General features: G+C 43.7%; 1 protein-coding gene across 1 annotated transcript; it reads right to left on the reverse strand.

Moving 5' to 3' along the window:
- Positions 1 to 12,312: 12,312 nt before the first annotated feature.
- ZNF622 (zinc finger protein 622) lies at positions 12,313 to 21,716 on the reverse strand. Its single transcript, XM_076330367.1, has 7 exons — positions 21,634 to 21,716; positions 18,779 to 19,387; positions 16,648 to 16,902; positions 15,773 to 15,935; positions 14,855 to 14,967; positions 13,822 to 13,965; positions 12,313 to 13,207 (listed from the first exon to the last, which is right to left on the reverse strand). Exons 2-7 carry the CDS (start codon positions 19,383 to 19,385, stop codon positions 13,080 to 13,082), a joined length of 1,410 nt encoding a protein of 469 aa, XP_076186482.1. The 5' UTR covers positions 19,386 to 19,387; positions 21,634 to 21,716; the 3' UTR covers positions 12,313 to 13,079.
- Positions 21,717 to 21,792: the final 76 nt, after the last annotated feature.

Genomic DNA, 21,792 nt, shown 5'->3' on the forward strand with positions numbered 1-21,792 from the left:
AGCCTTGGAGAAATCCAGGTAGACAATGTCCATCGCTCGCCCCACATCAACTGAGCAGGTTACTTGGGTAACCTGCAAGTCCAGTGCTGCAGTTATCTATTTTAGGGAATATAAAGTTCAACAGGACAGATTAGTCCATTAAGACAAGAGCATGGAGTTCTTCCCATTAAAAAGGAAAACAATCAAAACCTGAAGTTTGGACTCATCATTCGAGCTGCAGCACCAACGCACTTTAAAGTAGACTGTAGTAAGAAAATTAATATTCCTCTCTCTTGCCTTGGCACTCCTCCAATTGCATATTAAGCCTGTGGGCTTGTAAAGAACAGACTTTCCACATAAATATACATCACATGTAATGCAGTAGGTGAGGCTGATTCTTCTGATTAACATATTAATTTTAGCCCTGTTGATCAATGATCAAGTCTCTTGCCATTCTGCATTATCTGTCACTCTTTCAGGGATGTTTGCTTGCCAAAAGCAGCCATCAGTAAGCAAAATGCTGCTCAAATGCTGCAAAACATCTTGGGCTTTTGTTCTTGACTTCAGCCCAGATCTCAGAAGAGGAGACTTTCCAGTGGGGTTGAGGGGATTTCCTGTAGATCCTAAGGATAACCAGGCCCTAGGCTGGATGGAGCCATTTCTCCAGTACTTCTCACTTTCCCCTTCCCAAAAGAGTCCCCATACTGTCTTACACCTCTAGAAATGATGCAGAGGAAAAGTTAAGGTAGTCGATAAAGCTCTACTGCTGAGTATGGAGCCTGCTTATCTGCCCAGATAATGGAAGATGCTGTCAAGGATCGCAAGCACTCAGTCCACAACATTGTGCCTACTGTGATAAGGTATTTAGCACAATTCCCATTCATGCTGATCAGCTGGATCAGCATCACTCTTGATGTTCTGCACACTGCTCTTCCTCCATTCAGTCATTAACTGCTTTTAGCTTGTTTAACCATGCTAATAATATGCAAAAAAGGTTTTGATTTACAGGGCTATCTTCTCAATATGAACATTTTAAAGTTCATTATCACTTACAGAATGTGGGCCCAAGTGAGACAAAAACTTCAGCTCATGAATATTGTTAATAAAGCTCTATGCTGATGAGCTGGGCTTCTGTATTTAGAAGCCAAATAAAAAGCAAGCCTAGGTGAATCAGCATATGCTACACTACTGAGCTATCTAGATCTCATACAGTGACACTATTGACTCCTATTTAATCATACAAGATGACAGTACTGAAAGGAGATAAAAAGGAAAAAAAGGGCATTTGTGAGCAGGCAACAAATCTAAAAGCTGTCGCAGTTCAGCTGGGAGGCTGGGGAAGGCGTGCTGGGCAGAGAGGCTGTCATTTCCTTTAAGATTACACGGGGTTTATGACTACTGGATTTGGACCATCAGGTCCAGTTTGTTATTTCTCTGACCTTGCACACAGCTCTGCTTGGAATGCAAAGGCTAACCCTTGTTTTGTCTTGGCTGAAAATCCTAGGGGCTTGGCACTCAGCTAGAGCCTAAACGTGGCTGTGGAGAGGCTGTAGGAGCCGAAGTGGAGTGGGGCAGATGGAGACACTATGCGTGAAACTAGGAGAAGAGCTGGGGGGAGGCAGCAGTGGAGAGCGCAGCTGCATGGCTGCGAAGGGTCCCACGGAGCGGGTGCCAGAGGGAGCGCGTGAGCCGCCTAAAGCACGTTCCTCCGGCTCCGTGCAGGAAGTCTCAACGCTTCCCACCCATATGGCGCCTGAGATAACATTAGAAGCATTCGGCTTGCGCAAAGTACCAGCTCAGGGAAATGTAACAAGGCTGCTCCTAACGAATGTGAAACTCTTCATCCACTTGCCCCCGCATACCATCTGCCCGGTTCATCACCCGTGTGAGGGCAAGCTGGAAGTAGTTGCAGGGGGAACAGCATAGTGAAAGCAGAGAGAGAGCAGAGAGGAGACTGTCCTCAAGAGTCCTGCCGGCATCATTTGCCAGACTGGCATCACGACTGGTGTCCGCGTTTTCTGAAACACCCGTCCTGATACTACTTACTGAAGATCGATTTTCTGTTACGGTGGCAAATAGTTTGGTCTGTCAGTCGAGCACTCCTGCGTCCAAAGTAACATCGACATGTCAGCTGAAACAGGCAGTGTGGCTGGCCTGAAGTCCTGGCTGTGTCTCTCTGCTAGGCAGAAATGCAATCACCTTGGATGAATAAAGGTGAGGGGGTCTTTACCACAGTGCGCAGACTTGTTTTTTTCCAGCCGTGGGTCTTTTCTTGCATGTTTTGGCCCATTCCCTCTTCTTACCTGCTTACCTCAGGGCTCTCGAGGAAAATTTTTCCCTTATCAAAATGTTTGCTCACAACTCAGTGTTGTTTTCAAGCGCAGGTTCAGGAAAGCCAGATCTTTTACTTCCTGCTTTCAGCACAAAGAACTGAGACCCAAGAAATCCAGCATTAGGCAGCAGCCTCCACTGGATTCTCCTACTGCACGTGCAAAGCACATGCCTGGGTGTCCTGGTTTCAGCTGGGATAGAGTTAATTTCCTTCCTAGTAGCTGGTACAGTGCTGGGTTTTGGATTTAGGATGAGAACAATGTTGGTAACACACTGATGTTTTAGTTGTTGCTAAGCAGTGCTTACACTAGTCAAGGACTTTTCAGCTCCCCATGCTCTTCCGACTGAGAAGGCTGGAGGTGCACAAGAAGCCGGGAGGGGGCACAGCCAGGACAGCTGACCCCAACTGGCCCAAGGGACATTCCATACCATGTGACGTCATGCTCAGTACATAAACTAGGGAAAGCTGGCCGGGGGGGCATCGGTTGGCAGGTGGTGAGCAATTGCACTGTGCATCACTTACTTTGTATATTATTATTATTATTATATTTCAGTTATCAAACTGTTTTTATCTCAACCCACGAGTTTTCTCACTTTTACTCTTCCGATTCTCTCCCTCATCCCACCAGGGTGGGGGGGGAGTGAGCGAGCAGCTGTGTGGTGCTCAGTTGCCGACTGAGGTTAAACCATGACACTGGGTTGGAAGCAGAGGTGGGATTTCCTATGCAAGCCCCTTAGCCCTGTGGGGTGCATCAAGTTTTCCCCAGGGCTGCAGGAGAGAGTATTTTCCCTCTCACGCAGACACTCTGCAGCGTAATGGGCTGTGATGGAAGCTGGATTTTGGTGAAAGCTGTCAAGGTACAGCACAGAAGCTCTTAAACTCCCAACGAGCTGGACTGAGCTGCTTCCAGTCAGCTGGCTGTGGTTCGCTTTGTGGTGGTTGACTTCTGGAGACAACTTATCCCTGCAACAGAAATGTTTTTGCTTTTTAATAGCTGTACTACAGACCACTGTATCACAAAAAGTAGCAGTCTGCCCTGTCCTCTTGTTGCTATGGTGGGCTATGTTTGACTTCAAGGCAATTTGTGTGTTTGCTATTGGATGTGGACAGAAGTTGGCATTTTCTGTGAGGCTGGTGTGCTATCTATAAAGCTTTATACCTCTCGTCAAAACTGTAACAAATTTTTGGATGTGAGAAAGCAAGTTCTGTCTCCAAGTGAGGCACTGAACCCAACTATAGAAAAAGCAAGCAATGGTTTGTCCCTTTTGAAACCATTCTGAATGTACTGGGCCCTTGCAAAGATGAGTATCTTCCATAACTGAATGGATAGGAGACATTGTTGGAAGTAAGCTTAGAGATTGCTGCCCAAGGGACTGATCCGATGACTGAATCAGCAGGGTTTCTCTGTATTTTAGTCTCCAAAATACAGGACTTATGCAGACAACAGACAGCAGGAAGAGGAAAGCAATCAGCTGATAGCACGTCCCACGTTAACAAAAGGCACTGAGCAACTAAAATCCTGTTTGTAAATAATACAAATTATGTTATGCCAACCTCAAAGATCAGCTGGAGTCGGAGCCCTTCCAGAAACCTAAGCTTTTGGGGAGAACATCCCCAGTGTTGTGTGGCCCTCCAAGCTGTAGAAGAGACCTTGGTCCCTGCTGCAAGATTTGTTTTTCCTTCTGTCTGGATACATTTACCTCTTTCTTGCTGTAACCTTGATCTGTAGCTGTACTCCAGCTAGGGCATGTCAGATAGGAAGATGAACAGACGTGCAAGAATGCTGAGGCTTTTTGCAATATCATCACCTTGGCCAAGGATGAAAACAGTCTTTCAAAACCTGCTGGATACTCATTCATAAATTGATGCTGTTGTATTAATGAAGGAATTCCACTTTAGTCTTCAATGGCTCCATAAAATAGTTAGTCATAGCACAGTACAGAGGAAAAAAGAAAAAGCCCCGTGTACATGATGACTAAGAAATAAGAGAAGCAAAGGTGTTAAGAAGGAACTAAATCAAATAAATTACATCTACTTGAGAACCAGTCACCAATTCCATAGCTGGAAAATGCTGAAGTGGCTAAAGTTCATGTTTTTCTGAAGCATTTGGTTAGTTCATAGGAATAGCACACCTGCTTCTTCAATGACATTAAGCAACTACTCTGCAAATATTATCCTCTAAAGATCCATTAGGGCTTTTTTCTTGCAGGCTGCAAACCTTTACACATTCAGTATGCAGGGGCCTTGGACTGCACAAAATCTCCTCCCCTTATCATACCACTTTTTTCTTTTCCTCCAAACCCCTTAAGCTGTGCTGCAGATTTCATTTTTTGCTCTGATAACCTTGAGAGGTGCTGTTAGGCAACTAATGGATTAAAACAGGGAAGATAAAGATGTGTGTATTCCTGAGAATATTCTCAAGCGATTCCGTTCAAGATAGTAGCCAAGAGGAACGAATGCCTTTGTCATGCAGACCTCGGAAGCATCCCAGATGTAACTGGTACACAATAAAACCCTGAGAAGCAAAGATTTATTAAAGGTGCAAGGTCTTAGCAAGAATGGAATGCTAATGAGGGAGGAAAGCCCATGAACTGCTCTCGTAATGTTGCTTTTAAACAAAAACACAGAGTGGGATCTGATCAAGTATATCAAGGCAACCGTTGCCTTTTAATCTTCTTATGATATTTTTTTGTGTGAAGGTTTGAAAGACCTACAGGAAACTGTTCATAAGAGCTACTGACCATGTGGGCAGGTGGGGCACAGTTAAGCTGGATGCTCCTGACACGTGATTTAATGCATTTGTACGACTTCCAGTCCTAGGCATGCTGATTTCTGGCACTTGCCACTGGACATCAAACAACCTAGCCAGTCAAAGCCGGATTATTTCCTCACAATCAATGAGCCAGTAAAATATTATACAGAATAACAGAGGATTTATTTATTCTCTCTGCTTGACTGATTTGCTGTTAATAGCTGCAGCTGTCACAGATAGGCATATAAATGGGCTTGGAAGTTCAAGAGCCTGCATGCTGGAATGCCTCGCTTAAGTGAGCATGTGAGAATGTGAGCTGTGATCGGCTCCTGCTGACACAAACTGCAGGAAGAGAAACATGTAAAAAGTTATTTTGCTATTAGATTTCCTTTGGTTGTTTGCTAGAGTTATCAAGGGGCTTCTTTTACTTTACTTGGAGTTCAATCTCCTACCAGGGCTAATGTCAAGGAACAAAGCATAGATTTGGGGCTACTCTACTGAGCTCCGGGAGCTACTAGCCAGCTTGAGATGCCCTAGAAACAAGGTAATACGAGCAGCAGCAAAACAAGTGCACAGCGCAAGGGCATCTAGCCATCGGTAAGAACAGGTGGATTTCCAAACTATTCAATGCTTGGTGACCTCCTAAGTCCAGGTGATCTTGCTGTTGAGACATGATAAATGTTTGAGGTGGGCTGGCACTGGTGAGTTTCTGGCACTAATTTCCAGTATACACGACCCTCGATAACTCAGGTATGCACGTACAGCCTTGGCTGTAATCCCACCCAAAGTACCTCGGCTATTCTTAATGGCTGTACTGGGATCACTTATTGGAGCTATGCCACCGTACAGAAAAAAATGGATGATTCACGGGGCCAAAAGACCGAGTCATTTAAAATAAACCTTCAAAGGCATCTGGCTGATCTCTATATTTAACTGCCTAGCAACAAAGAATTTGAACAGCCGGCCTATTAATTAAGAAGTAGGCACCCTCCTGCAAGCACTTAAACATTCAAATCAGTTCTGGTCAGTTATCTGAAAAGCACCTGCTCTCAGGAGAGGACTCTCTGCTTCAGATTACAACTGAAGATAGGTGCCCAGACCCTGGGGCAAGGTGAGATGTTGCATTAGATCCTGTTGATTAGTTCTTGGTAGCTCCTTGCTGGAGAATTGTGCAGCCACAGCTGAGCCACCTAATCCTCTCCTTGTGCTCTGTAAATGGCTACGGGACTAAGCCATGATTGTACCGCTCCTCCTCTCTCCTATAAAATGCCATTTTTCTGTCAGGAGCTGTGCTGCAGGAAGAACCATGGTGACTTAGGTGTTGGAAGAATCAAGGACAAACTTAAGCGCAACGTGCTCTCTCTCGTGCAGCTACGGCAGACACGGCTGAGCTAAGCAGACAAGCAAGCAAACAAAAATAGACTCTACAATGAACTATGGGGCTTCTGCCGACACCGGTCGGCCAATCTCTAAAGCATTCGAGGATGACGGACAGAGCTCTGCACCTTACAGGTCACTTTTTCCTTCTCTGTGGGACAATGAACCTTCTACTGGCGAGAAAGCAGAGGCAGCTGGCAAGTGTCCTATATTAAAGGTGAAGAAAGACGACGCCATTTACCAGGCACTTGGATGTGGGATCAACTTACCATACATTATTTGAATAAAAGTAACAGTCCAGGTTTACCCTTGGTCTATGGCCAGTTTAAGGTAATTTCACTTGGTATTGCTTAACACTTAGTGGAAAAAAACCTTGAAACAATTCTTCATCTGCTGTACTTTGAAAGCATGCGCTTCATCAGTATACTTTAGTTAAAATCCGGCGACTTGAATGGCAGGATTTATTGAAATACCATGACTGCAAGGAATTAAGTAAGTTAGGTATGACTGCACCTATGAAAGAGGTCAGAAAATATCTGGATTTTGGAACACTTCAGTGAATACTTTATCAAGATTTTCAGTGCATATAATGTAAGCAAACACATAGTTGCCCTACCTGTTATGGCGTTAGTGGCGGTTAGCATAGCAGAATTGCGCGAGACCAAAGGCAGATCTTGCCCAGGAAAGCCAGATTGCTTTCATGTCTGTAAAGAGTGGAAGTATAAGGGTGGAAAGCTACCCAAGCCAGAAAAAAAGAAGCCAACATATCTACAGAGGACTGTATAAACCTTGCCAAATCATTAACAGGCGTTGGCAGGGATAGGAAATGTGGAATTGTTTTTGTGTGGTGGGATTTGGTTGAGGTGGAGCGATGTAAGGCAAATTGGCCTTGAGGTTTACAAGCACGCCCTCTTTTTTAGCTTAGAAGAACCACAAATAACAGAGGAAACTGAGGCAAGGACACCACACTCAGGCCTCAGCTGGTATTTGGGGCTGCACCTGTGTGTGTTGCAGAGCCTGATGTTAGTGTGCTGCAGAGGCTGCAATCCCCTCTGGAGCACTGCAGCCGATGTGCCACAGGGCGTATGCTCAGGAACGCTCCTTTTTCCTTTCCAGCTTGCTGGAAAATGTCCCCAGAGCTGAGCGCGAGTCTATCCTTCAGCACTCTTCTTGCACATCTGAGGTGCTTGGTTTACCCATTTGTTGTAGAAATGCAACTTCTGTTGGTCTGGTGACTATTTACTGAGCCACTTAGTTTTGTAAACTTCTAGCTGGATCTTCCAGGCATACTTTAATTGTTAAATAAAAACAAAAGTTCTCATTGAGCTGGCAGAATAAAGAAAGAATTGTTCCAAGGAGAAACGTATCTTGCTACAAATTTCATTTTGTAAAATGTTAGGTTATTCTTTGTGGCCTCTAGAGCTCGTAAGAAATGTAAAGATTTTCCTTTTTTCCCCTCTTTAACCAATAGCGTTTGCTGCTGCTAATTCTGTTATTCAGGTTATTGACTGTCAGTAATTCCTACCTAGACCTGTTTCCTGAAGATCCTTCAAGAAAGGAATGTTAAGATATGAGGTCATCTGATGATGTGAATACGCGCTTCTTCTGAGTCCTTGTACACATTCACTTTTGTCTATTAACACATAACGCAGGAGGAGCAAACCTCTTACAGTGGTAAATTCCATAACCTTGGGTACGGAAGTAAATTCTGGGCAAATATAATAAAGTTGAAAAAATAAATCTAAAAGTGGGAAGCAAATAAGACTCCAACACAACAAAGTGAGACATATTTTCTGTCATTCATTACAATGTTAAACAACCCTTTTTCTTGCATCAGAGAACTGTACAAAGACATAAAGGTTTGTTTGGTAATGTCATTATTTAAAAACCTGTTTAATGATCCTTTTTTGCTTTTCGGAAGAGTCACATAACTTTACACTGGGAAGTGCTGACTACTTTTGGAGGAGGGTGATTCTGACTCCCTCCCCAGCTCAGCTAGCATTTATTATTCTGCTTTCAGTCTGCTACCCTAGACACGTGCAGAAATCCTTAACGCAAAACTGGCTACAGGTCTCCTGTCACTGCTTCTACTGCTCCTGAAGTGCCTGGCTGCTGCATCTTACGCAGGGTAGTTTGGGATGTAGCGGGAGAGACAAGGGAAATTTCCTCTGGGTCAGATTCCTGAAAAGAGACGCTTTGGCTTGCTCTGACACACGAAGTGCCACCAGTTGGTCATCTTAACTATCCAGGCTCTGCCGACTGCTGAGGAGTCAGGATTTGATGACAGTCTGGTGACTGCTATTCTCCAGCTGCAGTACGGTAGTCAGTTGGACTAAAGCAATTAACCACTAAGATTCAAAGTTTTTAAGGTATATTTTTAGTTTTCAGTCAGATGTGCCCTAAACCTTATCTCTAACCTCTCATCTATTACAGGTCGTAATAGTCTAAACCCACTTGGGTCTCTGAAGTGCCATTTTCCACCACCGGCTTTATGCAGATAGTGTGGAGGAAGATGACCAAACCCCTGAGCAGACAAAGCCCATTAGCACAGGATGCCTCAGTTTTAATAGATCAGAAATAACTCTTAAAAGTTGTAGCAGAGAATCTCACTCGGATGCCCCTCAAGCATCAGATGTTACCTGGGCAATGGTCCAACTCCTTTACATTTCAGGCCCTCTACCTTGTGGAAACTGATTAGGGATCAATAATGCACTCTTAAAGGGAGTGCTCACTTTAAATAGATCTTTACTTGTTGACTTGCAGCTTCAGCATAAGCAGCTGTTAGGATGTTTTACATATCTGACTCTCCTGTGTCTCTGCCACTCTACATCACGTATGCTTCTCTCTCTTTCTTAGCCCCTTCCTTCCAGATAATGGGTACATGTTTTTCCCCTCTGGTACCACTTGGGTTGCTTTTAGATAACTTAAGTGCGCAAAGCAGAACAACTACTTCCAAATGGAGACGGCAGATGTACTCTATCAGCTTCTCCAATTCTTTAATTCTGCTGATTCATTCTGCAATGCCTGACGCAGCATCGGGACCACTTCAACATTCAGCTACTACTGGATGGACAGGCAGGCAGAACCCCAGCGTTGTCCAAAATGGGGTACCTTTTCTGTGTTTCCTCCCAGCCTTTCCTACTGTGGATGCACCAGCTTGAGAAGGGATCATCTCCTCCTCTGGGAATCGCACAGCCACTGAATTACAATCATACCAGGAAATTCTTGCCCCAGAGTACCCACTATATCCAGAGACTGTCTCAAATCTACTTGGTTGCCTCTAGACTTTACTTTCTTCTCATTCTGATCGTAAGAGCCAGAGAACACAAGGTCAGAGCAGGGGAGCACAAGTGCAAGGCTAGGTCGTAGCTGGAAACATAGCTCCTCAATGGGAACCATCATAATTTGGAATTCCTTTAGGAAACAAAAAACTGCCCTCAGCTATCCTTCGTACAATTTTTAGGATTTAGGCTAAGGAGGTAAAAGACTAAACTGTAACACTGTGAAGCATGTTTAATGAAAATACTCTCAGGTGCTCTGACACAGCTGGAGTTACCCACAAGCTGTGCAGACTGTGGCACTGTTGCTGAATACTGTAGACAATCTGCATACTTGTTCTACCTACCTTTTGCTAGCAATGCTCTCCCTGGACCTACATAAAGATACTAATAGCAATTAATCTCTCAGAAGTCTAGTGCTAATCTTAACTCAGGTTAGTGGCGAGCTTTGCCTTCTCACCCTACTGGTATTCCACATGAATGTACTCTTACTAGACTTCATTTATTTTCATAGTAAACACAATTCTGGGAAAAGCTTTCCTATGCCCTCTGCTGGTTTTCCAAGGCACACGTTTTTAGCTTAGAGTTAAAACTCTTCCTTTAGAATACCAGGAGGTTTCCATACCTCTTCTCCATTTTCTTCTGACTAAACTGCAGTAAGACGTATAGGACAGAGTCATAGGTGCATACTATACAAATTGCCTCCTTCAGTTTCCCTGTGCCTTGCCTAGTGACTATCCATTTTCATTTTTGCTTACTTGCATTTCTTTCTGAACTAGACTGCTCAGGAAATTCAGGCAATCCCCATCTTTTCATAAGCAGCAGGCTTCTTTGAGCAAGTCTGCACAGAGAACAGGAGTTTCCTTTGGCTGCCCTTTCATGTTGAGGAGCGCAGAAGACCCCATGCACCTTCAGCCTGAACTTTATGGATCCAAAGTCATTTGTCATTGGATCAATTATCTCCTTGTATTTCTGCCTTCACTGCCAAGACTCCTTTAACACCTACCTCTAAGACTTTAGCAACTGTACTGGGTTATGCCCAAGACTCTTCCAGGATAATTGTCCTGTCCTTAATGTAAGTTTTGGATATTCCACAAGTGTTTTCCAAAAGCTCCAGACTGAATACCGCTCTGATGCTCACTGCTGACTTATACTGGTACTCAAAGCCAGTTCAGTAGCCTTCAAGTTAAGATTCTGGTTAAGAAGTCTAACCCTTCTATTTCTATGTTTTTGTGGCATTTCATTTTGCTCTATGTGTAAAGACAATTTAACTTGTCCATAAGCATAAGGCCCTTCGATAGTAACCTCTAACTTCAAAGAAAAAGACACGAGTAGTTCCCAAGGGCCAGATGCTGAGTCTTGACAAATACAAGTAGAATATACCCTTATATCCATACCGTAATTGCAAGCTGGGCCAGGTTATGAGCGTAATAAAGGATATGACGTCTTAAGATTCACATAGCTTGAGTCACATAGCTGAGACTCAGTGTCTTCTAACTTTGAGAGTAAAGCCCAAAAACCCAGAGCAAACCCTCTAGAACAAATTCAAATGTGAGCTAGATGCAGCTATGGATACACAATGGCAGTAACTCTGCCTTGCCAGGAAAAAGGAGGTACTCATTTATCAACCCAACTTTAGTTTAAGATTTTGGATGTGAACACAGCCTTTCTTTAAATCTCTCTCTGCTTCAGTTTTCCCTTCACTCAAATCTGTACCTTTTTTAATGTATTAATCACTTGACTTAGTAAATGCTGTGTCAAATCTATAGCCTGCATTACTGATCAAGTTCGTCTTCTCAGCAAAAGCAGGAACAGCAAAAAACTTCCAAGGCGGCAGTACTTACTAAAAAAGGAAAACCCCCAAAAAACCCCACCACAGACAAATCCACAAAACAAAATACATAGTATGCACCTCCATTGTGAAATGATCACTTTCATAAGTGATCCCACAAATATACCACACCTTCAGAAGTGCTGATACGCCAACAGCACTACTTTTTCTGAACTTACTTCTTAGGGAGACTTTAGTGGATAATTTTAAGAGGTCAAAACACAGTGTTAATTGACGAAGTCGCCCCCTACCATATTATGGTGCTATTATGCACACACCATTCACAGGAGAGCAAGAAAACTTACATTGAAATCATGCCAGTGAAAGCCACTACTAGGGAATCCAGAGTAATCCTAAAGTGCAGAAGTGCAACTCGCCTGTAACCAGCTGCAGGTGCCTTCACAATGAATGGACAGGCAAACAAACAGCAATTTTCCGGTGGCATACACTCAGAGCGTCCAGCACACTACCGCTCGGGGCTTCAAGAGCTAGCCTACACCTTTGTGTGTAAGTGCCCACCTCCTTACATGAAGGTCAGAACAACCGGTAAGGTCATGGAAGCTTTTAACATCTACAACACCAGGACCAACGCTAGTGCTGCTGCCTCAGCTCTTTAACAAGCAGGTTTTCTCTACACCTGCCTGTAACAGTTCACCTGCTTAAGTGGGAGAGTGTGCCTCCATTCTAGCCAATACAAGTCTTGGGTCACTTTCCTTCAGCGAGATCATATGAAACACCAGTACTCAATGGGAACAACAAAAGCTGTCATCAATAGTAACTTCAGAGTTTTAATCGGGAAATCTTTAACAGATCGTCAGAAATTTTGATTGACATTCATCTAAATGTTATGGTAATTTTGAGCAGTTTTTAGGTAATGAAAATTCATTAAATTCAACATAAAACAACTGCACTGTAAATTATTAATCCAGCCCTGAGCTGGAGCGTTAAGCAAGTGCAGTCAACTTCTGAGGACAATATTAATCCTGGAGTTATGTTTTCCATCAGTGCATTTCTTCAGTGATCACTTAACCTTCCCAGAATCTCTGCTCTCAAATTTTCACCTCAATAGTGCCAGCTAGAAGTCCAAAACACCCAGCTAACTTATGTCTGGCACCACAAGTGAAAACCTTCAATATACTATCTCAGGCTCTTAAATCTAGGATCTTCTCTTGGCCTCAACCATTTTGCAGAATTGGAAACTGAAGATATTCAGACAAATGACAATGTCAACTGCCCCACAGAAATGGATTGCACAAAGATGGGCAGCAAGACTATGCATGCATCTTTACTCATAGCCGTGACTACTTTGCCACATATTCCATTTAAGGTATTTTATTTTTTAAGTTAGGCCAACCATCATTTCACTGGAAGCGACAAGCTCCCTGCTCTTCTTCTCACAGACGGGAAGGCACACCAGCATACACATCCCCTTCTGATAGGTACCAAGTCCATTTTAGTAACAGAATCCTCGACGCAGAAACCATGAAATCCCCCTTCCCAAAACCAGTTGCATGCAGCTCTCTTGGGAACTCAGAATCTGACTTGCACCCGGAAATGCATCTGCTTTGTAGCATTGTTACTCATTCCTGTCTTGAGCATCCACTTTGACTTCATCCTCTGCAGGTACTGCATATCACGCTGCTGAGCAAAGACTGCCCCTTCAGGGAGAGAGGAGGAAGAGAAAGAGGGATAAATGTCTGTAAGCTTACTTACTACTTATATGCAAACCAGCTAATCTGTCCATTTACATCAGCAGTTAGCTATATGTTTTCCTTCCCATACTGGCACACTTTTCACCTTTCTCTTGGGAAAGGCCAGTTCCCTCTATGAATACCCATGACTGTGATTAAGGGAAAAGGTTGTTTTGCATTCCAATGTGCGATTCTTTTATTTCAAAAGTGTAGATAGATTACATCACTGCTCCCCAACTGGAAAAGTATTCTAACTGTCAAAGAATGGTTTATATTACATTATTAAATAGCAAGAGTAGTGGTTTTGACAGGCAGAAACCAACAAATCTTAGGAAGTCGCCAAGTATCACAAACACGCATGCTAATGAACTGAAGGGCTTGCACAGAAGCTGCAATGGATTTTAGACACAAACAACTTCTGGAACTTATTCTGCTTGGATGTCAGGAATGAAAGGGAACCAAGTGGAAGACAAACTACTGCATAAAACCCCACAAATGTGAAACAAACTCAACCCATTTAATTGTAGAGTGAGGACATCCTAGAACCTCCTCCTGTGCAAAAACCTCACATTGTCACTTACCTGTCTGACTGGTCCAGCCCAAAGCTCTGTACTGCTGCAACACCCGACCCACTGCTTTCTTATTTTTCACAACAGCCACCGTTCTTGGCAGACCAAACCGCTGCTTGTAGTATCTCATTAAAGAACGATGACCCACTCTTGCACCTATTCAGAGGAGACATCTTATTATGCATAATGAAGCAGCTTCTGAAATGCAGTATTCAAGCATATTGTGAAACTGTGGAAAATCCTTATGCTGAGAAATGCTTTTAAAAGGTCCAGAACCTTAAAAACTTTAGGACTATTAGGAACTCAATGTAATTACTGTAAGAGCTGCTGTACAGCACTCTACCTTAAAGAAAAAAAAAACAAAGAGTGGTGCTGTTCAAGAGGGCCTTAGCTCAGATAACAAACTGGCAGTTATCAGAAAAGACAATTTTAATTAGGGGACTGAGCAGAGATGCAATGCTGTTTCAAGTAACCAGGGAAGTAATTTGCTGACATTCAGGAAATCTTCTGTAACTGCATAGTTGGCAGCACTTTTCAGAATGAAAGGGCTGAGGTCCCCTCATACAAAAAACACCAAAACAAACAAAAAAATGCACGCAAGAGTGCCAAATGCTATACAAGCTATACAAGGCAAGAGTAAGGTTGTTTAAATAAATTAGTTTTACTCAACTAGTTTACTAAATTAGTTACCAGCTGCCTCTCTGCAAAAAAACTAGACTAGATAACCTAAGTTATAGCTTCTCCAAGTTGCACTAAAACAAGATATGGAAACTCTTGGGGTATACCATGAGTCACATGTTCATGAACAGTTAAAGCGGGCAAAGGAACCTCCTGCCCCAGTCCACATATACATGCTGAAGAAGTTGAACTACTTGGTAGTGAAAATAATGGAAGGTGAGGACAAAACCCCAAAGACACTTAGATGTAAAATTACTTTCTCCCTTGCCAAAGGAAAACACTTACGATGACGACCTATGCTGCAGGTAATGGCTGCAGCTACAAGAAATGCAGAGAAAGTACATTGTAACACAAATCCTATGCCTACCTGAAGGAAGGATCAGCTCCATGGTGTCATCATCATAATCCAACTCTTTCTCTGCTGGGCGCTCTCCAGGCACCTCCACGTCTTCCCCATCCTCGTGATCAGGGTAACTGCTCCTGTGGAAGAGTAGCAGTACATGGTTTATACATGGTGAGCAGCCACAGCTATCTAGACCCATTACACAAAAGAACTGCCATGCACAGCTACAGCAAGCCACAAACATTGTCACCTTTCACCTACCTTCATTTGAGAGTTCTTCCCAGTAGCACCCTGCCCTGAACAGAGGCTGAAGACAAGGACCACCCTTCCCCCACCTGGTTCTGTAACTCAGCACGGTTCTGCTGCTGCACACTTAACCGCGACTTATGGTGAAAAGCCACCACTGTGCAGCCCACCAGCTCTGCACAGCTACTGAACGAGCGCTCCAAGAAGCTCCACTAAATCCACCTGTCACCATAATAGGAGGTATTTCTGACCAAAATGAACATAGGTTAGGATAAGTTACAGGAAGTTCAACAAGAGACCTCTAAATCACAGCAGTCCTGTTTAACTCCAGCTACTTAAAAAAGAAATCCACAGTCGGTATTAAGCCCACAGTCTGCCTAAAAGGTAATGGAAGTGACAGTTATGCCCTTTTATGGTCTTTGCTGGTGCACTGAAATCTAAACTCAGTAACAGCAAATATACAAAACAGAATTCAAAATATATTTTCACATAGGACTGGTATTAGTGATCACAGGAGAGGAGAACCAATCATGTTGTTATGCTAACCTAGAAGAGTGGTGAACCAGCTATGCAAAATAAGCATCAGAACCAGAAACAGGACTAAATTTTAAGAATGAATAGTAGTTTCTGATGTAATATTCAACTGTCCTTTTGTCTGTCCCCATCTGTGCTCCACTCAAAGAAAAGTGTCCTCACCTGAAATCATAGAAGTCCGCAAATTCCAGGGCAGCATCTCCATCTGTGAAGAGTTTGCAGTGGCTTTTATCATTCATGTGAGCCTGTACTGCTTCTGTAGAGTAGAAGGATTTCCCTTTTTCATTGCACCAGATGCAGATTTTCCCAACTCCAACTTTCTCTCCTGCAGAAAACATTGACACTTCTGTTGGTCTGAATAGAGCCTCCCTAGTAAGTAAGTAGCATTTCTGTGACGTAGGCTTCCCAGCTTGCAGGCAGAGAGACCGAGGAAGAGCCTTGAGCCCTTCATTTCCAGAAAAGCCCTGCTGTTCCTATGCCTTGACCATATGGCTCCATCAGGGATAAGCCTGTGCATTTAAAGATTTCATGTGACACGGCATGGATCATTATGTATTCTCAATAATAAATTTCATACTTCCAATACAGTTTTCTATTTGATACTCCAAAATTATTTTATTCTCATCATTATTTGTAGACTTCAAGGAAGATACATTTTTTTTCTAGCTTTTAGCTCTCACAAGTATCGTGAACCAATGAGGCAAATACTTGCTATTCATTAGTAGGATAAGGCAGTTCATACGCACACTTTAGCAATAGAGTTTTGTCCTAAATTTCATGTTAGCTGAACAACTTTCTCAACACTAGAAAACCATGTGAGACCTGCAGGGTACATGACCACGTGTTTCCTCAGTGGGGTTTTCTCTCACTCTCTCCGGAAAGCCTGTGGTCCTGTTCACAATCAAAATACTGAACTAGACAGCACTCGGATTTTACACAAAAAAACCCAAAAACATTTTAAGCCATATCCAAGTGAAAATAAGCAATAAAGTATGTAATTATCCTGATCAAAAATCAGAGAACGTTTACAGGCGTACCCAGGTACTTGATCAGTCCTCTGAGATCCACAAGGTACTCGATGTCTGGAATGAAGAAACTGTGAGCTTTTGTCATATGTGCCACATTTTTTGTGAGAGATCTTGAATGGTGGGAACAGAACAAGCAGTCCGTGACTGGTATGGCCCCAACAGCAGGAGTGCTTTCAGCTTCTGCCTGCTCCTCCTCTTCCTCTCCCACACTTTCCATCTCTTCTTCAGAGCCGATGTCTTCATCAGAATCCATATCTTCCCAGTCTTTTAAAGGAAGTTTAAAAAATATATATATTTATTTATATGATTACTTTTCCCAAGCAAAACAAGTCCCAATTGAGTTAGAAAAAGTTATCATAGAAAATATTGTATTTTCTATTCTTACAGCTAAGTGCCACACGGTCACTTCCAGGTGCGAGAATATACCATTGCCAGTAAAACACATTTCTTTGTAAGATATACAGCAAAGCTCAAGTCTGCTCGTAAAAAAGCTGGCAGATATTTTTTTCCCCCTCCATTTGCTCAACTATTAACACTTTATTGCTGTTTTGAAGCTTTAAATTTAATTCACCACAGCACAAGAACACATGCATGGCTCATTAAAAACAATACAACTGTCAGAATCATGAAAATACTCATTTCCAGCAGCGACTCAGCAGTGAGGGAAAACACACTCCTGTTCACACATATATCTTTACCAAGAGAAGAACAAAGCCAGCTGTCACAGATACACTACATTACATTATGTGTTACTATATACCAAGATATACTAACAGTTTTACACATTTGAAAGATTACTGCAGAGCTCAGTAACGGATAGACGAACCGGCAATCTGATTATACTGCTAGAGGGGTCTAGAAATCTTTTTTAAGGAGTTCAGATCTGGGGCAGTGAGCATTTCCCAGTACTCTATTCCTGCTGGTCCCCTTCCAACTGCCATGTGCACAGAGTGTTTGAGAACAGGGAACACGGTGCTCCCCAGTGTTGTAGGCTGTTGATTAGAGATCTTTACTACAGGATAGAGTTTAATAATTTTAAAAGCCTGACACTGAATTAACAGGACTTGTAGGAACCATTCCTGGACAAACACTTGAAAGGAAGATTAACATTCAGAAACTACTGAGATTTTAGCATTACAACTTATGACTAACACATTAATACAAAACAGGTGCAAGTTGGCTCCTTCTTCAGACATTAAGATGCATGTTCAGAGGTATACGTTTCTTCTCCTGTAGAACAGATTCCCTGAATTGCAACTAAATTTTACCAGCATAAAACTGCTGTAACAGACGTAATAACATGACACAATGGTTTCAGTAATGAAGCTGGCATAGTATGGTCCCACTTCATTCATATCTGTCCCCTTGCTGCAGTTTAATCACTCCATTGAACTCCTCCAATAGATGCATTTGGAGCTGCACTGTAAACTACAGCCCTGGAAGTGTCCAGGTTAAAAATAACCCTTTTCTGGGAATTCTGAAGCTCTGATCTTTCCAGTTGTCAACTTTCCAGGCTGACCTCCAACAAAGAGCTGTATCTACACAAGCAGTGAAGGTGAAGCAGCAGGAATGAGCAGCTGGGGTGGCAAATCTTAAACCAATTTTAATACAGATGCCAACATGCTGAGAAGCTATGCCACACAGTGTCAGGCTAAGGAGCAAACATTCTCCTCTGGTCTTGATGGGCAAAGAAAAAACAAAACCAACCGCACTCCCACCTCCCTTCAACAGATCAGTAAAGTGATTGATGGGACAACAGCAAATGATCGTAATTGGATTTTTGTTCATCTGTTTTTCAGAAGTAGTTTTAGGGTAACCTTTTATGTTAGCCTTCCTTAAAGGAAACTTCCCCTGGAATTTTATGTGGGAAATAGCGCTCATATTAGTAACTGTTTATATTCAACCTTCACACGCATTAGTATCTTGCGCAGCTGGCAGTTCAGACGCCAACACAGAATCCTTGACTGCAAGCATGGGCCAACCTTAATTCCTTTGTTAAGCTGAAAATTTAATCAACAGGAAGACCTTTTGTGATGGAAAATGCTGTACTACTACAGAAATAGAAGGAGGCTTTTACACAAAACCGACAACCACATAGCTTACCCCAAGCTACCTCTCGTCAGTATGTTTATTGCCTTACCTTCTTCCACATCCTCTTCCTCCTCTGCTTGTTGTTTGGCCAGCTTCTTTGCTTGCTGTTCAAACCACTGTAGCCGTGGAGGTTTTTCCGATCGTTCTCTACTCTGTGATAAGCTGGTGCTTCCCGTAGAAACCAGAGAGCTACTTGCATTACTAGGAGGTAAAGGTGTCTTCTTCGGAGACGAAGACGGCTGAGCTCTGATGGCTTGCTGAATAGCTGCGTTCATTTCATCTTTGTTTACGCTCTCTGGGGCCAGCCCCTTTTCCAGGTTCTTTTCATTTAATATTTTCACCTTCTTGCTGACAGCTTGAACAGCTTTCTTCTCCAACTCCAGGTGCTTCTTGGACTTCAAGTGGTTCTCGTAGGCATTGAAGGTGGAGAATCTCTTGCTGCAAACTGTGCAGTAAGTGGCAGTGATTTTGTTCTGCTCCTCTGCTACTGCTCTCTGTGCTAGGACTCTCTCTTGGAAATTCTCAGCAGTGACAGGAGGCATGTCAGCAACCTTACGCTTCAGGTTGTATCTATGCCAGTCAGTTTTGTAATGGGCACGCTGAATGTCAGCATCCTTGAAAGCCACACGGCAAGTGATACAAGTGTAGGTTGCCATTACTAGAAAATGGGGGAAAAAAAAAATAATCATGCTAACAAAGATAAGTAACAGCCACAAAAAACCCCAAGTGCAACATCCTGACAGCACCCACGTAAGGCAGCGTAAGACATACAGTTCTTGTACAGAATTAAATTTATTAAACGCCAGCATTAGCAAACAGCATGTTATGTACTAGAAGGAGCAAAAGAAGAAAAAAATAAAAGACTTTGATATAGTTATCAGAGATTACTTGTAACACAGCAGCATCTGAGCATCCCAGCTCTGGACCCAGCACCCACTGTGCTTGTCAGGGCTCGGACACAGACCGAGAGGGTTCCCAGCCCCAGCAGCAGTGCTTCGAAAGCTCTGCACTTTTTACTGAAAATCAGAAACTAAAGGTTCTTATCAAGCTCGTGTTCTGCCAACTATAGGCTTTTGAGGAAACTAGTGATTGCTCCAAAATAAGGGTAAAAAAAGGGAAAACCTGCTTTCATGCCTATTTTCTGTTTTCCACAGCCTTATCAAATGGAAAAAAAAAGTTACCGCATTTAAAAATAAAACCCTCTCAGCTATTTTGGAGCAGTGCATGTACTGCTGACAACACTTTACCCTGCAGAACTGTTAATCCAGAGATGCAGTCAGTCATGTCTAGATCTAGTGCTTGAAGCCACTGGTACCCCCGCTCTTCCTCCACTTCCCACCATCCAGCTGAGCTGCACTACTGGGGCTGTCACAGGACAACTGGAGGGCAGGGACCTGTAACTGGTGCTGTCCTTTCCAAAGCCACGCATTTCCTTCCTTTGCGGTGCTTAATGAAACTTAACTTTTTTTTAAACAAAGTTGATGGAATCTTTTGAACACTCCAAAAGCAAAGAGCAAAAAAACGTGTTCTAACTGGAGGTCACTAAAGCCACACCCATCTTTTAACTGATTTAGAAAAAACTATGGTTTAATCTGGAAAAAAAAGAAATAATACATCAGGAGGAGGGGGTCTGAAAGCAGGCAGAGTAACAGCAGCTCCTCCCAGAAGTACCAACAGGGAGAAGCAGCGGTGAAAGACACAAACACGCAGAGTTGAAAGGTACTTTATGAAACGCTCATTCCCTGGAAGAACAGAACTCCTAATTTACTGCTTGCACTATCTGTAATCCCAGTGACAGAAAATACATTAACACAAAACAAAGGCCATACTATTTTATTTGAAATACTGTAAGTATCCATTCAGTGTAACAGATGCTTTTTGTTTCAGAGCAAAATGTATTCTCTGCCCATTGAGGGACCCCAGTTGCTCTCTGAAGCATTTCCCTCCCACCTGCAGAGCTCCCTATCCCTTTCCTAGCCCAAGCAGGTATTTTACTGCCATAAACCAACTGATGCGGAATCATGTTTGCTGTTAATCACAAACTCCTCGCAGAAACCTCAGGGACAGAACAGTTTGATCCGGTTTATTACAGGCAACCAGTAGCTACACACTAGATTACCCTGAGGGTGATTAAAAAACCCCCCAAAAACAGATCAAAAGAAGAAGTATCTAACCGAGAAGATCTAAAACCATAAACCTTCATATCTGACTACTAAGTGGAGAAATAATGTTTACAATTCAAGCTGCATAAAGCAAAAAAGGCACCTGCAGAATCCCGTGTAGTTACGCCAGCACTTCCCATTACCCACATGCATTTCACCACCATTTTAACCCACAAAACCAAAGCACAGAATCTTCCCCTGCGTGGGGCTCAGGAAAACAAAACTTGAGGCACTCACAAGCCTTCAGCCCAAGGCACAGCCAAGTCCTTCGAGACAAATCTGGTTCTCCCCACAGGGTCTTTACTACGGCTGATTTTAGCTGCTTTTATTTGAATTTAAATTGAGCCGGTGTCCATAAGACCGACAGAAGACAGAACGGCCTGACTGACAGGCAGGTGTTTATTATACGCACACCCCAAGCGACAGCAGAACTGAAACCCGGGGGGGAAGGAAATAAAAAAAAAGGAAAAAAATTAAAATAAACCCGAACACAAGAAGGGGCACAGGCGGAAGCCGCGATCCTCCAGGCCGCCGCCAGACGTGACTCAGACAGGACTCATGGGGAGGCTCCACCCCAAGGGAGACCAACCGACGCTCCCAGGCCGCGCGGCCCACCCGCCTCGGGGCCGGGCCTCGCCCTCCCCGCCACCCCCGGCGGAGCTGGGCCGCCCCGCCCCGCCCCACCCTCCGCGCCGCGCGGGAGGCTGCCCCCCCGCGCCGCCAGGCCCCGCGGGACACGCACCTGCCGCCCGTGGGGCGAGGGGTCCCGCCGCGCCGCTGCCGGTGGAGGAGCGAGCGGGAAGTCGCCGCGCACCGCCAGGCAGGAAGGGCGGGGCCGCCCCCTTCCGGCAAGGAGGCCCCGCCCCCTGCCGCCGCGGAGGCCCCGCGGCGCCCCCTGCCC

Source organism: Aptenodytes patagonicus, chromosome 2 (genome assembly GCF_965638725.1).
Source record: "Aptenodytes patagonicus chromosome 2, bAptPat1.pri.cur, whole genome shotgun sequence".
Classification (NCBI taxonomy): Eukaryota; Metazoa; Chordata; class Aves; order Sphenisciformes; family Spheniscidae; genus Aptenodytes; species Aptenodytes patagonicus.